This window comes from Myiozetetes cayanensis, unplaced genomic scaffold (genome assembly GCF_022539395.1).
Source record: "Myiozetetes cayanensis isolate MyiCay16 unplaced genomic scaffold, myiCay2020 scf14, whole genome shotgun sequence".
Classification (NCBI taxonomy): domain Eukaryota; kingdom Metazoa; phylum Chordata; class Aves; order Passeriformes; family Tyrannidae; genus Myiozetetes; species Myiozetetes cayanensis.
Genome location: NW_026087048.1, coordinates 8,348,368 through 8,364,403, shown reverse-complemented (window position 1 = coordinate 8,364,403; position 16,036 = coordinate 8,348,368). Strand labels below are relative to the sequence as shown.

Sequence of the window (16,036 nt, the reverse complement as noted above, 5' to 3'; positions counted from 1 at the left end):
GAAAACATGAAAATAAACTGGTATCTTCCAACAGAGACGGAGGAGCTCAGTGCAGAGGTTATAGCTGGGCAACAAATCCACCAACCACCAAGGCATCCTCTATCTGCACTCCGTGAGGCCCCTCCTCCAGCCCATGCTGACCTAAGCAAGCCTAAGGGGAACACCAACCAGACAGGAATCCCACTGGCAAGCTAAAATTGCTGAACACACATTTTATAAACAGAGTCCCCTGGGAAGTTAGAGGAACACACAGTGAAGTCAGTTTTCTCTGAACCTTAATACTCTCAAGCCTACTTGATGAACCCAATGACCACAAACATGGGAGTTTTCCTAAGAACAGCCTGACGTGCCCTATCATTAAATGATTTTAAGTTAAAGGCACACATATCAACAAACTACTTTGCTTTTCCTTTCTAGGGCATTCTCTGTAAAGATGACGGTATGAAAAGACAGTACTTGCCACAATAGGTATAGATGAGTTTAGAGTCTATAAATCGGACTTTGAGGTTGTGTAGAACGGCAGGTTCATGGAGATAACTGAGCGCTGTGAGGTCATTTTCACCAACAAGTATGTCAGGGTTTCGCAAGGGAGGGAGTTCCTTTGTCTTCGGGTCTAGGCAATATTCTAGGTCCTGAAAACCAATTGGAGACACTTGCTGAAAGAGCTGGCATTTCCGTTTCTGGTTCAGTCCCTCCAGCCGTTTTTCCCAGCAAAACATGCCCAAGTTACAAAAACACAATGCAAAATTTAAATTATCTGGTGATTTGGTTTAGCTGTTCTTTCTCAAAAAATGTCATTTAAAATTTCCTCAAAGGGTTTTCTATATGTACAATGTGCAACTGCATAGAGATGCCATCTTTCTAGACTATTACCTAAGCAAACCCCAAGCTTTTGCTGCCATACCTTTTTATTAAATAAAACAAAATACACTATATCTTAAATCTGACCAGTTTTTCCCTATTATTTTCCTCTTGAGCAAAACAGGCAGGGGAAGCAGACTCCCACCCATCTATAGCCAGCTTCATACACACTAATACAACATAGAAACATTGGCAGAATGCTGCGAAGAATGCAAAAACAGAAAAAAATGCTACTTACAGTTTCTGCAGATATAAATTAATCTCTAATATAGATGTTTTAACTGCATCTGTCTCTAGATCCAAAATCACTTTATTTTCCTGCTACTTCCATGAAAAAACCCATCAAGAAGGATGTGAGCTCCTTGCAGACATGTCACCATTTCCTCAACACAGTACACAGCATCATTTTTGTAATGCCCTTAATCCTTGCCCTTTTTATCTTTATTAATTTTCTGATGGTTATGCTCCACCTAAAAGTCACTGTTCCTTCTCTGCACCATTGTTCTCCTAGCAACACTGTTCTCCCTGGAATATCAAACCAGGGTTATAGTTTTGCTGGTATAATAGAGAAAGGTGATGCCATTGAACATAAGAGACAGCGGAAAGAAGCAACCATTTTTAAATTTACTTTAAAAATAAGTCAAAATTGATTTCTGTAACTAAACAGTAAAATTTAGCACACCAAAAAAAAGGCTACAGGAAGTGAGTGGACAAGACTAATTGCACACAACTAAAACCAGATATATTTTGACAGTAGAGCTTCCTGCATCAGATGCATCAGTCTCTGATCGAGAACAAAAACAATCAGCTTATGAACAACGCACAGACCTACCTTGCCCTCTTCAAGTCGAAGCTGGAGGACTTTATCTCCAGGTTTATAATCTTTGAGAAGTTCTGCTGACTTCCAGACCTCCTCTGGATCAGGGATCCAAACCCTGGCATACTGTAATATAACAATAACAGCAAAAGATCAGTGAGGTTTTGTTGCACTATAGTTAAATCATCAACATACAGGACACCAAACTAATTTTTTTTCTTTTTTAAATTGATGTTTAACAGCCAGACCCTTAAGCAAGAGAAGTTAATTAGTACATCTGAGGTGAATAAATTGTTCTATTGATAAAAGGCTACACAAGCTTAATTTTATTGCCTACACAGAGATAAAAATGCATTTTCCATGCAGAAAGTATTCAAAGATACACATTCTATGCTGAAAATCTGCAAAGAAAAAAAATCAGTGTTTTCAGAGAGATTAAAAGCTCTTTCCTTTGTAGGTACAAATCGAGCAATCTTAAAATGGTTTATATCCAGGATGCCAAAAGAAAAATGGAAAATATTTGGTTGAAAAAGCCTCCAAACTGTAGAAAAAACACCTCAACAAACAAGATTCCCATTAATGGTCATTTTCACCAAAACCTTACTCATAAAAGTAACCCAGTACAAACATATGACTTGTTTTCAAAAACAGAAAAAATATTCATATTTTTAAATGAGTGAAGATATAATGGCTATCTCATATTCAAGAATGAATTAAAGGTGTATGGAAACCATCTAGTTACTTATACAGTTGCATGTACATGCAAAACCACACAAATTAAAATGGCTCTTGAGTAACACAAGGAAAAGGCTGTGATATTTTTAATATATTAGAGCTTCTGATGCTCTTGCAATGCCTAGAGAGAGCACTGAGATCACCCCACACCCACCACCTTTGCAAACAAAACGGGTTCTTGGCTTTAGAGGTGTAGTCATTCTCACCTCATTGCAAAACATTCTCGATCCACTAAATTATTTCAAAATAACTACAATGTATTTGCCAAAGCACGGTATTTAATGGCAGAGAAACTGCATTTGGTCATACAGCTTCACCACCTAATCTTACACAACTTATTTTTGTATGGCATCCTCTGACTCAAAGAAAGTTGAAGCTTCCCCCCCCCACCATCTTATTAACCCAGTTTTCCCACTACTGAAAATTACAAACTGCTTTTTTTCTGCTAGGGATTTTCTGCAAGACTTCATGGCAAACTTCACATTGTCTTCTTGTTGCAAGACAGGACACGACAAAATGTGTTGCTTCTACCCTTAACACAAGCCAGGCTTTAAAGCAGTGCTGCTGCCTTCATTCTGAAAGCTCCCAAACTCCTGAGAATCTTATGCCACACATAAACCAATTCTCTCTCCTGAGTGAGACAGATAATGAACTAAGTAAATAAAAATTCACTTTCATTGTTCCCATTACACAACATGCCATGTTCCCACACCTGCTCTTTCTTCATCATCTTCACTGGATGTTAATGACAGCCCTAAGAATCTACTTTATGCAAACACAAGAAAACTTTTCTCCTTGTAGTAAATTTGTGGTTGTGTGGTTTATTTTTTTCTTTGAGCTTCATTAGTTTCATGCCTATTTGTTAGTGTTTTCAGTACAAAAGTGCTGCACTACTTCAGTATTTACATACACTTTTCCCCACTCCCCAAAATATTGACAAATTATTTGAAAAATGAAAGATCCCCCAAAACAATTCTTCAATACATGTCCCTGCCATTCACAGGGCATCGTATATAACAGCAATGGAGGAAAGTGGCAGCAGAAGCCACGGTCTGGGCACTTGGATTAGTTGTTTTCAGCCCTGTATCCACAATTCACAAGGTAAGAAATCTTGTTTGAGCTGAAACGAAGGTGTGTGCTAACAAGGGTATGCACAATGCAACTACAAACCCACAGAAACTACAGAACAATTCCAAAACAATTAACCAGCACTTGATGACAGAGGTGCAGTATTCAAGTCCAGTGCTCAGGAGGAATGTTTTCTTTCCTTTCTGCTTTTAAACAAAGGATTCCCTGTAAAACTTAAGAGTCATAAACATATCATTTTATACAATAATAATTTAAAATCCCAATTTCATATCATAATTTCAAATCATAAAATCAATACTTCATTAACTCCATACATCCAAGTATACCACAATGTATCTGTTCACAGAACTCTCTATTACTAAAAAAAAAACCCCAAAACACAACAAAGCAAAATCCTAAAAATCAGAACCCTGCCAGAAATCAGGGAAGTTTATTTAGTTTAACACAAAGATGCCACAGCATCAGACACATCTGAAGACTGAATGCATACCACACTTTGAGCAGGTTCCACCCCCAAGCTGTAGCAGAAGTTTCCCCATCCCCAGTATTTCTGGTGGGACATTCCTTCCAAGGAATTAACAGAAAGCAAAGCAAATGTGACACAAAAGAGGACAGCATTTAATTGCTGTCTAGCAAAACAGATCAGCAGGCTGCTTTCCTCTAGGCTACACAAAGAAACGTTTCCTGATGAGAGAAAGGAGCAGCCTGTAAGACACAAATGCTGTTAACCTGAGGCAGCAAATGCTGCCTAGCAGTTTCTAACTATGTGATCTATGGCACCATGAAATAGGCACCTTTAATTTATTCAGCTGAAACTGTACATTTTCTACTGTCTAAAGAAGGGAAAGAGAAAGCAGAAAACAGATCACCATAGAAACTGGGTTAGTACCGACAGCTGAACCTTCCACATGACATAACCCTACAGATATTAAAGTCATCCTGTGAGCACTTAGGCTGTAGCTTTTCATCTCTAGCATCAGTGCCTAGCCTTAAATGCCTGCCAAAGAAAACACCTGGTAAAAAGAATGGGTGGGAGGAAAGAGGGAGATGTTCCTAATTACAAGCACTGAATCATTTCACAACATTTTCACCTCGTTAATTTAGCAGAATGATTAGCAAAATCAGATTTTCATGCTTTTATATAATCAGTTGACACTAAAATCCCATTGCTGCCTAGCCTGCAGTGGGATTCAACCCTCTTGAGGAAAACAAAGCACCACCCCTGGTGGAAACAGGACCATTTCCCATTTTCTTGGGAAATAATCTTACTCTGGTATCTGCTATTCATCCCTCTTTAGTTAATAGTATATAAAATCATGTATATGACAACATTTAAATAAGGCTAAAATAAGATAAACTTTTAGAGACACTGATACAAATCAGCCTTCCAAAAAGGAAGTTCTAGTCTAAAAATGACAATAATGTCTGAAAATCTAGCACTGAAACGACAATAATAGTTATAGCAAGAATCAAATGAATTTTAGTGTAATCCTGCCTGATTATGACCCAAGAATACATTACTCTTTGTGGTAGTTCAAGGCAAATTTTGAATAAAACTTCTGATAAGGGAGATACAAGTATGATTTACTCAAGGAAAGGCAGTGAAATTAAACTTTAGATAAATATTGCTACCTTTCATGTCAGCCCAAGCTTACCAATAGTGTTACTTGCACTCTATATTTCAGTATTGATTTGGCTCAAATAAACTTAGCTTTGCTATCCAGATAATAACGTTGTCCTTTCTCTGTGGGTATGATTCTGGCTCACCACTGATGACTTCTTCCTCTCCTCACTGGAAATGTAGGCCTGAAAGAGGCACATGGAGGACATGCAGCACATCCTTCCACCTGACAAGGGCATATCTCCAGCCCAGCATTCACAGGAGCATTCCCTAACCCAAACTAGTTTAAAAGTCAGAATGAAAATACAAGGGATACAAATGAGATGCCCTTGAATTCAGAAGGAAAACAAATAATTAAATGCATAATAACAGGACTATTTCAAATCTCAGTTTCCTGTCTAGGCTCTCTTCCAGCCTCATCAGAGTAATGTAAAAAACCCCGTATTTCCAAAATCCCATGGAAGTGTGGAGCACCACACTTTGTTCAAGGAAGGACAAGTCGGCTGCTGAAAGGCAGTGGTTTATTGATATCTACAGAGACACTCTAAAAGAGTTCAAAGCAGAAAAGAAAAACAGAAGTTTTCATGTTTTACTGGTGGGTCAGAAGATTGGCTGGATTACTGCAATTTTATATAATAAAGAAAAAATAATAGGAAAACACAGCATTCTGTCATACCTCCTGATTTCTTCTCAGATCACATGATGAAATCAGCAGACTATAATAATTATCTATCAAATGAGACCATATGACTCACAAAGCCTCTCTTCTGAGATATTAACCTCTTGAAGTACTAATTGACATTGCTGACAGACAGAATTAGCAATGCAAGCGGCTCAGCAGTCACTTCAGCAGTCAAATTGCACGATCACAGACATGGAGGAAGGAGATACAACTATGTTTCCAGCTTAACAGCTCTTTGGGTAAGAGCTGAAAGAGTAAGACCTGAAAGAGTTCATGAAATGATAAACATTCTAGAACGAAAAAGGAAATTTCAACTCACAGAAAACTGCCCCTGGTTTCTCAGCGAGATCTACCCATACAATGAAATGGTACCATTTTCACTCCAGCAGAGATCATCTCTTTTTTTATTTACAGACAGTCTCAATAACCACAGTCTTTCATCATGAAAAAAATACAAGGGACATTGCCCCCTTTGCTTTCAAAAATGACCTTGGTTTTGGGTAGGAATAAAGCAGTTCATTTATGCCTGGATCAAAGAGATACCGTCAATCCTGGTAGCAGGAGCTGAAGGAGCCAATGGAACAGCAACAGCTTGTGAAAGTCGAGGCCAAATTTCACCAAAACCATTCAGTGTGAACCTGTTGCTGACTGAACATGGCCACCTGGAGAGAGCCAGCTGCATTATTAGGCTGGAAAAAGAAGAGTATCTCTGCTAGTAAGTCATAACAACAAAACAGAGCACAAAGTCATCAAAGTTCACACAGCAAGTGTTGAACTTCTCTATGCAAAATGCGAAGTTATTTGAAAAGCATTTCTGAGTTGTGGGATTTCCCTGGCTGGGCTTGCTCTGACAACACAATCTGATGCTATTAGAATAATTTCCTTTCAGCTTTAGATTTTCCCCTATGCCTGGTTCACAGTGCCATTGCCAAGGGTGACAATACTGAGCCTGGAAACACCTGAAAAAGTTTAGCTTTTATAGTATCAACATAAGCAGATGGATGGCCAGGTGAGTAACAAACACAAGTCTTAACTTGACCAACCTGGATCTCCTACAAAGGGATCACGATCACTCACATGGGAGGTGGGAGGAGATCCCGTTTCTTCCACAGCTGAAGCCACTAAAATTTGTGCTGTCCTGTGATATGTGGGCAGTCCCAAGGACACACTGCACCCCTGCTGACAAAGTGCTGCTGCTGACTGCACTCTGCAAAGACACACAGGACTTTACCCTCCTTTCACAAAAATGCCAGGTAACCAGGGAGGACAGGAAAGTAGAGCATCTCCATGACAAGTGGGCTGCTGCAAAACCTCTGACCAACCCATCTCACTTCTTCTTATGGCCTGAGGGAAACACAATCATTAACTTTGGAAAAAAAATCTAAACAGAAATTATCGATTTTCTTAAAGGCAATAGCACTCTTTGGCATGGAGTGCATTTTCTGTCTTGTTGCTCAGCAACAGCCATTTATAGACCTCTTGTACAGTTTAAGGCCTGATATTTGGAAAGCATTAATTTAAAAAGACATTGAATCATGATATATGGGAGGGGAAATGTAAGTGACAATTTGTATTAATGTTTTAACTGAAAAACAATCTCACACAGTTAGTCTACCTAATAGGAAGATCAAAAGACAGTTTCTGTCTCAGGGGAATTCCCTGACCAGCCAAACAGCATCCAGGAGACAGTGACCCAGACTCTGAGCTACCCCCTAAGACACCACCACTAGGAGTTTGCATACCACTGACACTGGGTTTGCAAATTTGGGTCACAGCGCCCGCAGTGCCCACGGGTATGCAGGTAAGGCACTACATCCTTCACCACACACGAGGAAACTCCTTGAATCACAGCTCAATGAAAAAAAAAATCTTGAGCACTTCATCTACTCTATAAATATCCACTACATTTGAATCATAAAGACATAAAAGCTTCCCCCCCCGCCCCGCTTTCTTTCCTGCTTTTAAGCATTTTTAAAAGGCCTTCTTCGTATTTAGGGCCTGGGGACTTGCAGCAACAAAAGCAACTTGTATGTCATTTGCCAAACATGCCTTGACTGTACGAGGTACAATCAAAAACTACCAGCATCCCACACAGAATTGCTGCAGCAAGATCTGCATCTTCAGCCACTGGAAAAATGCCCATTGACTTACACCTACCTGAAACTTCACCTTACTTCAAAGTGATGCAAAAAACCCTAAATCCCAAACACAGAATATCTATACACACGCTACCGCAGGCAAATTTGATCAGCAAACAATAATGTATATTTTCATATTTCTGTAAATATTACAGTTACCAGCAACCTTTCCACTGAAATTCAGAGAAAACTGTCACCCTGCAAATCTATACATTGGGCCTGACATCCAGACCAAAAAGCTCAGTCTCCTGCTTTAAACTATCAAACCTATCAAAGAACAGTTATATTCCAAGGTTGTAATTGATACAATTTTCATAAGAAACATTTTTAAGGAGATAAAACACATGAAATGTTTAGTAGTTGTGAATTTGCTTAATCTTTAAAAACATTGCTTTCTACATTTTATGTTGATTGTACTCGACCTTCTCGTCAAAATATCATACAGAGGGAGACAGATGTGGTTTATAATCAGCTGTTATTAAACCAGACAATACTTTAGCTATCAAAATACTGCCCATTCACCCCCCTAAGCTGCTGCATCCGAGAACAGCACTTGTTAGCTCCTGTTGTATTTCACAGATCCCCTTTCACAGGCTCTTCTCCACCCTCCCCAGGCAGCCACGGTTACATCTTGCACTCTGTGACTCGGCACGTGATGCCAGGAGCACCCGCTGCTGAAAACCACTGGGCAGTGGTGGGAAACCACATGAAACACTGCCTGGGCACACCATGAATTTGCCTATGTGATGCTTCTGACAGGGCTCAGTCGAGGCTGTGCATGACCAATGACAGAAAAATGAGACGTTTCACGAAGTGGCCTGGCCAGTCTGTTACGAGGGAAGCGCAGCCACATCTTTCCCTACATCCCTGCCACCACCACGAGGACAAGAAGTGATGCTCCTGCACCGCTGACCTGTGGCTTCCCACCTGCCCCATCTGTCCACAGGATTCCTAATACTCCACCAGTCATCAGCAAACCTGCAGTGTAAGAACCCACCATAAACCCTCAGTGAAAAGGCAGCATTTCTGTCTTACTTCCTGCAGTATGCTATTCTCATTTTATTCAGTACACTCCGCAAAAAAAAGTTCTTTTAAAATAAACAGGCTTAAAAAAACCATAATCATAGAAATATCAATGCTGAAGAAAATTTTGTGGAAACAGTTTTGATTTCTAGAGCTATCAAAGGATTGAACGCGGCCCTGCAAGATCTTTGAAAAATAAGGCAATTACAGCTACATCAAAACCACCAATGTCTTGGTCACTGCTTGAGACACAAAACAGCTGAACAACCACAATAAGATCTGCAAAAACATCGAGCAGCAGTGTGGCGCCTACCCCAGACAGAGTGACAGGAAAATATTCTGACTCATGTCAAACTTCACTTGGGGTCACATCCACAGAGGGAGGCATATGCTGAACTGCATTTCGATCCATACCACCAAAAGGAAGGCCATGATTTCAAAAAAGAAGTTAATTATAAGTCTTCTTTAAAACTCACAATTCATCCAACCTGAAAAACATGCTACAAAAGTTGCAAGAGTTGTAGAAGAGTGGCCACAAAAATTTAAGGGCAAGTGAAACAACTGCAGTTCTCCTGAATATTAAGCTAATGAGACACGTTGCACCAAAGAAAGATTATTAGGAAAGGGATATATGATTTCATGTTTGTGTGCTTACAGTGAATGCTGACAGTACATTACAAAGATTCTCCAATTTAAAATTTTTTAAAAGTCTACACAAAAAAAATACTCAGTGTCATGATTAAATTCATGGGTGCCTGAATTTAAGATTCAAGAACACAAACACTTACAAGGGCAAATGAAACAAGAGGAAACACTGAGATGATGCAAGTCATAACATAGACTTCACAGCATAATTACCTAAATGGAGAAGTAAGTATTATTTCCAGACCCTTGGTACAAATTCTGTCCAGACCCTCGTGTTCCTTACACGCTTTTCAGGGCACAGCCCCAGTTTTGCTCATGGGTGGAGCAAGCCCATAGCTCTGGCTGCAGCTGGGAGTCCATCCTGGGTTCACACACACACAAGGAGGAAGCGCTGTCTTTAGTCTCAGTGTCTCTGCTTCAGCACTGAGCCATCTGCATCGCTGCCATGAGATTATCTGGTGTGTCTACAACTTGTTTAGGCAGGAAAGGAAAATAAAGGGCTGTATTGATCAGACAGATGCACTGCACCATGCCATCCTACAGCAAGGGAGTTTGAAACAAGAAGTTACTGAGAAAGAAGTGGAGCCATAATTGATTACCTAGCTCACAGAAGTGAAATAAGGCTACATTTTCTCCTATCTGTAAAACATCTGGAGCATGGACAATTGCTGACTTAACTGTGAAAGTTTAATTTAAAAGTTAAAAGTGAAAGGAAATATATTCGACACAAACTTTGATAGTAGATAAGGCTATACTTTTCTGAGTCTTTTTCTGTAAAGTTGATCTCATGCCCAATCGCACTCCCTTGCATTTACTTAATCCTAGCCCCCTCAAAAAGTCACACTTAAAGTAAAACACCAAACTGAGGTTTTAAATATCAAAGATCAACTGAGTATTTTTCATTAGACCAACACAGAATCCCCAGGCTGGTTTTACTGACTTAGCTTGAGTTATTCAGGGAAAACTAGTTTTACTTTGCAAGCCCAGACTGTAACGGTCACTATGGTCCAGTCCACATCACAGACACCTTTACATATTAAAACAGCAACCTGACTCCAGTGAAGCACATCTAATGAAGCTGTATTTAGTTTCACCATTTTTTTCATGGGAAATTAACAGTAATTAACAATAAGTCCCCACACCAGGTAACCGAAATGACCTGGTACGAATGACCTGGGCAAGCTCAAGCTCAGAACCAGTGAGCAGAGATAAACTTCCCTAAGAGACTCTCTCCACAAGAACTGGGGGAAGCTGTGAAAGCAGAACTGGGGTTAACAGCCACGGTGTTATTGGAAACTCTCCAGCAAGAGCAGCTGCGTTTCTTCCCCAGGATCTCCAGCCCTGCCCTCACCAGTCCCCCCAGTGAAATGGGGCAGAGGAGCAGTGGGGCTGTGAGTCCTGCCCGTACCAGCCCGTTTCATCAGGGCAATGCTAACCTTGATTAGCATGAGAAATTATGGGAAACACCTCTGTGTTGGAGAGGGAAGTGAAATTAAAACCCTTCACACAAACTGAAGCATATTTTCAATCATACCATATTTAGCCTTAGAGAAACTACTCCACTCCTTTCCTCTATGAGTGTTACCTATTTGACTGTTTACAAAACGTTTATTTCACCTTTACATTTCCAATATGTAAGACTGTCACAAGGAAGAAGTGCACTCCGACATCAAATTCTAACAACTTCTGCAAATATTTCTCCTCTTGTCATTTTTTTTCCTAAGGGAGATAATCTTCTGAACAGTGAAACGAATGTCTGGCATGTTTGAAAAATTCTTCTTTATGTATCTCCAAGATCATCAGTCAAAACTCTATTTACTTTAAACCTCTATCAATAATCTATTATACTACAATACTATGATATCAATAGGCAATTATATGCTTGGCTATACAGACCTGTATGCTTATGTTAAAATCAAGAAGACAATCAAACATATTCTACTTACTTTAACATACATATAATCTAAAACATCTATTTCCGTCCCATATCTCCTGTAACACCGATTTTCAGCACTTTCAGAGGGAGTTGGTGTTTCCTTTCCAGGCAAAATAGGCTCAATCTCCATGGAATATATTTCCATATATCTTGTTTTGGTGTATACTAACTCATAAGGCAACTTGGGAACGTCTCTCTCTGGTTTCCTCCGCAAAACAACTGAGGTCATCTGCTTTAAAGATACTTGTGAATAACCCATGGAGTCGGCAGAGAGTAACGTGTGACAAGCCATGTTGGGGCAATGAATTCCCTCATTGTTAGACTGACTCATGGTATTTTTAGGTTATTTCTCTGTCTCTACAAAGAGGAAGAGTGTCCTCCCATAAATCACAAACTAATCACAACATTCTCTCGTCTTGTGATAATCAAATGGAAGAACTCAAAGACACCATTGGTAATTGAGCACGACTTCCTGATTTTTCATATCCATTTACAAAAAAGAGACCACATGGGTATGAAAGTCACTCCGTTGAGAAGTCTCTGTTCTTCTACATTTGGGACTGTCAAGCTAAAAATGTGCAGTTTGCATCTACCCATACATCAATCCTGGAAAACGACACAACAAATCACACATCGAATCTCCCCCTGTGTTCACACAGAATGAGACCTCTTCAAAACAATGATGCTTTAGCCTTTACATTTAATCTTCAAGCGAGGGAGGGCTCTCATCAGACCACAGTGTAAGTAAGCAGCCTGGAAGAGTCTGCTCTCAATCATCCTCACTGTCTCCCGAGAGTTAAATAAACTCATCAAGCCACTTCCACTAAGTGCCAGTGGCAGCTTTTATTCTATGTGAATTACCCTGGCAGCCTTACCTACAGCCACACCTGAAGCAGGGTTAAATGGCAAAAATGGAGACCTGATGAACAAAGAGGGACGTGCAACAGCTTTCAAGATGTTCAGGAAAAAGCCACAACTTTCACCAAACAGCCTGGAGGTGACACAGACAAAAACACAGCTGCATTCTGCGTTCCTGACTGATTCTCCTCCATTTAAATCTTCATACTGCTCCCTCAAACCATTCATCAGCATGGTGACTTCTAATTCATACTTGCTTTTTGATGTTCAGTTTGTACCTTCTTTTCCTTTTAAGAAGCTTTACCCCAGCCTTGAGTACTTCCATAGCTATTGAAAGATCTGTGACAGTTCTTGCTATTGTCCCTGACTAACAGGCCAAAGACATTAAGTCCATGCCACTAAGGAGAACAGAAGGTGTAAAGCACGAGATCTCTGTTTCCATAAGTAGTGCATCTGGACCTTCTTCAAAACTAAAATTTGCAGATACATTAAAAGCTGGGTCAGTATCTGCAGTCCACAGACATTTGGGAGGAGAGAAGTTTTTAAATTTCATTATCAGTGCCTAATGTTTCCTGTGCTTACATTCCAGCTGCTTAATGCCCAGAATTCAGCAGGAAAGGCAGTCCTCTAATGTAACCACACTAACTACTGAGCCTCTTTTTAAAAACGAATGAAAAACTGAACCAAAACACACAAAACCCCACACACAAACTGTTTAGCCAGCACTGATCTCTTCCTCACGTTTTATTTGAATATAAACAGACTGATACATAGAAACAAAACTATTAAATACTGTAACTAACTGCAAGCAGCCGTACTGCTCCTGTTGTGACCTGGACGGCCAGGAACAGGAAGACTCCAAAGCCATCAAGATCATCAGCTCGGATAACTGTGCTCTGCACGTTTGTGCAGTGCTGGGCAGCCCAGGTGACCCATCTCACACAGGGTTTCATGTGGAGCAAACTGAAAAAATGGACCGTGCTAAAAGATGAGAGATACCATGAGATGGCAGAGGTCCTCAAAGGGGAAGCTTCTCCTGAATATGCACTACAGCTATTAAACATTAAAACTGGGCTTTAAGTAGACAGGTCCTAACTTACTGCAATGCTGTGAACACAGAGCTATCCACAGAGAACTTGGCAAGAGACACGCTTAGGATGTTTTGTTTTCCTGCGCAAATTATTCCAAACATATATATGTATATGAGAGCAAAATTATTTCCCTGTAGTAAGAAGAAATAGAGAACAAAAGGTTTGATCTCTCAGATTTATGTGCTTGATTTCAAAGCACAAAATTAAGCAATGTGTGATTACTCACACGGGATAACGATAAATCTTTGCAGAATCAGGCTTAAGCAAACCCAGTTAAGCAAAGCCAAGCAACACTGAGAATGAGGAGGAAATGATGCAGTCCTAAGCAGAGGGTGGCACTGGCACAGGCGTGTGAGTGCTGTTCTCTGCCAGGAAAGTCACTAAAAGCCTTGCCATTAGTGTTGGTAAACAAGGCCTTAGCAACCCAATCACACAACTCACTGCCCTGGAAACGGCTCAAAAGTAAAGCCAACAAAAGGGAAAAGCTACTGTATGAAGAGCCTTTGAATTCAAAACAGCTTGAATTTTCTCTCTCATACACGAATTTTAGATAACAGGTTTAATTTCAAGCCTAATGCTTTTCCACGTACTTAAAAGTTTTGATACCCATTTAAACCAATCAAAGTCCTAGAAGCTTCACCCCGAAAACAAGAGCATACATCTGCTGTGGCATATCATGAGTGGGGTTATGGTCTGCAAAAATAAGCAGAATGACTTAGTTAGATGAAAAAGTGAACGTCACAGACATGATGAAAATTTCCAAGAACCATGGGATTATTTCTGACCCTAACTCCGTATTTTCTGCAACAAGAACCTCCTATTATTGATGGCAAGTAGGAAGCTCTTCCTTGCTATTTCAGCAGCAGAGAAGACAAGCAGAAGGTACATTCTGCTGCTTCAACTCATTCGAGTAGCTTGCTAATGAAGCATCAGGAACAAAAGCCCTGCCCAAATGCCGTTTCTTGGCCCTGGGCCCAACTGTACAAATACTCACTATCGGAGTCAAGTTCAGTACACGCAGGAGTAAACACTGCTCCACTACAGTGAGCACAAAATTAGATCAGAGATAACCTCTGCACCTTCAAGCACGTGAAAGAAAACACAGCTAAGCAAAGGACTCTGCTCGTCTCTAACTTCATACATGCACGCCAAGGTAAGCTGACTTGAATCAAGAGGCATAAAACAAATCACTGGCTCTTATCAGAGGAGCTCTTGCTGCGTGACAGCACAAAGCAAACCTGCATCCATCATCTTCGCTCCAGCCAAGATGCCTTCAAACCAGCAACATCTGTAGTATGCTCATATATACATGCAGGTGTCAAAGTCTCCAGTAACACAAGCAAAACTTCAAATAATTAAATACTTGTTTTGTGTGTGCTTTGTGCTGCCAAGGAACGAAACCTGAATTCAATTAATGTGTATAAATTAACGTACAAACATAATACATTACTATGCATTAATGTGTATAAATATCTAAAGCGGGGGGTGCCAAGAAGATGGAGCCAGGCTGTTCTCGGTGGTGGTACCAACCTCTAGGACACAAGGCAGTGGGCAGAAACTGATGCACAGGAAGTTCCATCTGAATATAAGGAAGAACTTCTCTATTGTGCGAGTGGAACAGTTTGCCCAGGCAGGGTGTGGAGTTCCCCTCACTGGAGTTTTCCAGAACTGTCTGGACACAATCCTGTCCCATGTGCTCTAGGATGACTCCACTTGAGCAGGGAGGTTGGACCAGATGACCCACTGTGGTCCTTTCCAACCTGATCCATTCTGAGATTCCATGAATGTCCCTGTAGGCCACCCCAAGCTCCTCCAGAGTCTCCTGCAGAGCCTAATCCAGGCACAGGCCCTACAGCTGCACACTGCTTTTCCCTCACAGCACAAACACCACCTGTGGTTAACCTCACTGTCGCTTCTTGCTTCTTTGAAATCCTATTAAAAATAGACCATCCAGAAACAGTGCAACCATGTGATCCTGGACATTTGTGTGACTTCCTTCAATTTAGCTGCCTCAATGAGCCCATTTCAATAACAAAAATGCTTTTCTTTCTAGAGATTAAGCAATAAGCAATGAGTCTCATAAAGAGAGAGACAAATTGCTTTGTTATTAGAACACATGGAGAGGATTAAACTCCCAAAGGCCCTAGGAGACCCCAGCAGATAGGTAAATCTGCTCAACAGGCAGCCTATCCCTTACAACTCAACCTGGACCTCAGTGGCTCAACAAAAGATAATGGTGGTCATTACACACATTTTCTGACATAGCAGGAACTTGACAGCACTTTCTTTCATTATTTATTTATCTAAAAAATAATAGTAATCCATTACTCAAGCCACCTGGCACATGCAATAAAATCCCTACAGTAGAAACAGACTGCAAATAACCAGTGGCAGTTCCATGTACAGACATTACTATTCTGCAAGGATTGATGATGGCAGTTTGAGGGGGATCCCATGTAATCCACTAATATTATTAGTGGAATGTTTCAACATGTTAATCAAAGAACTAAACAGATAAGACCAATTATAATAAATGGAAC

At 40.4% G+C, this 16,036-nt stretch overlaps 1 protein-coding gene across 3 annotated transcripts in view; it reads right to left on the bottom strand.

Annotated features, from left to right (window-relative positions):
• Positions 1-16,036, bottom strand: part of MYO5A (myosin VA) — a 99,732-nt gene that overhangs the window by 77,747 nt on the left and 5,949 nt on the right. For all 3 annotated transcript variants that reach the window (XM_050309045.1, XM_050309043.1, XM_050309044.1), the window contains exons 2-3: positions 1,694-1,804; positions 461-632 (exon numbers count right to left, since the gene is read on the bottom strand). In XM_050309045.1, the coding sequence (XP_050165002.1) occupies positions 461-632; positions 1,694-1,804 (283 nt within the window). The remainder of the gene's footprint in view (positions 1-460; positions 633-1,693; positions 1,805-16,036) is intronic.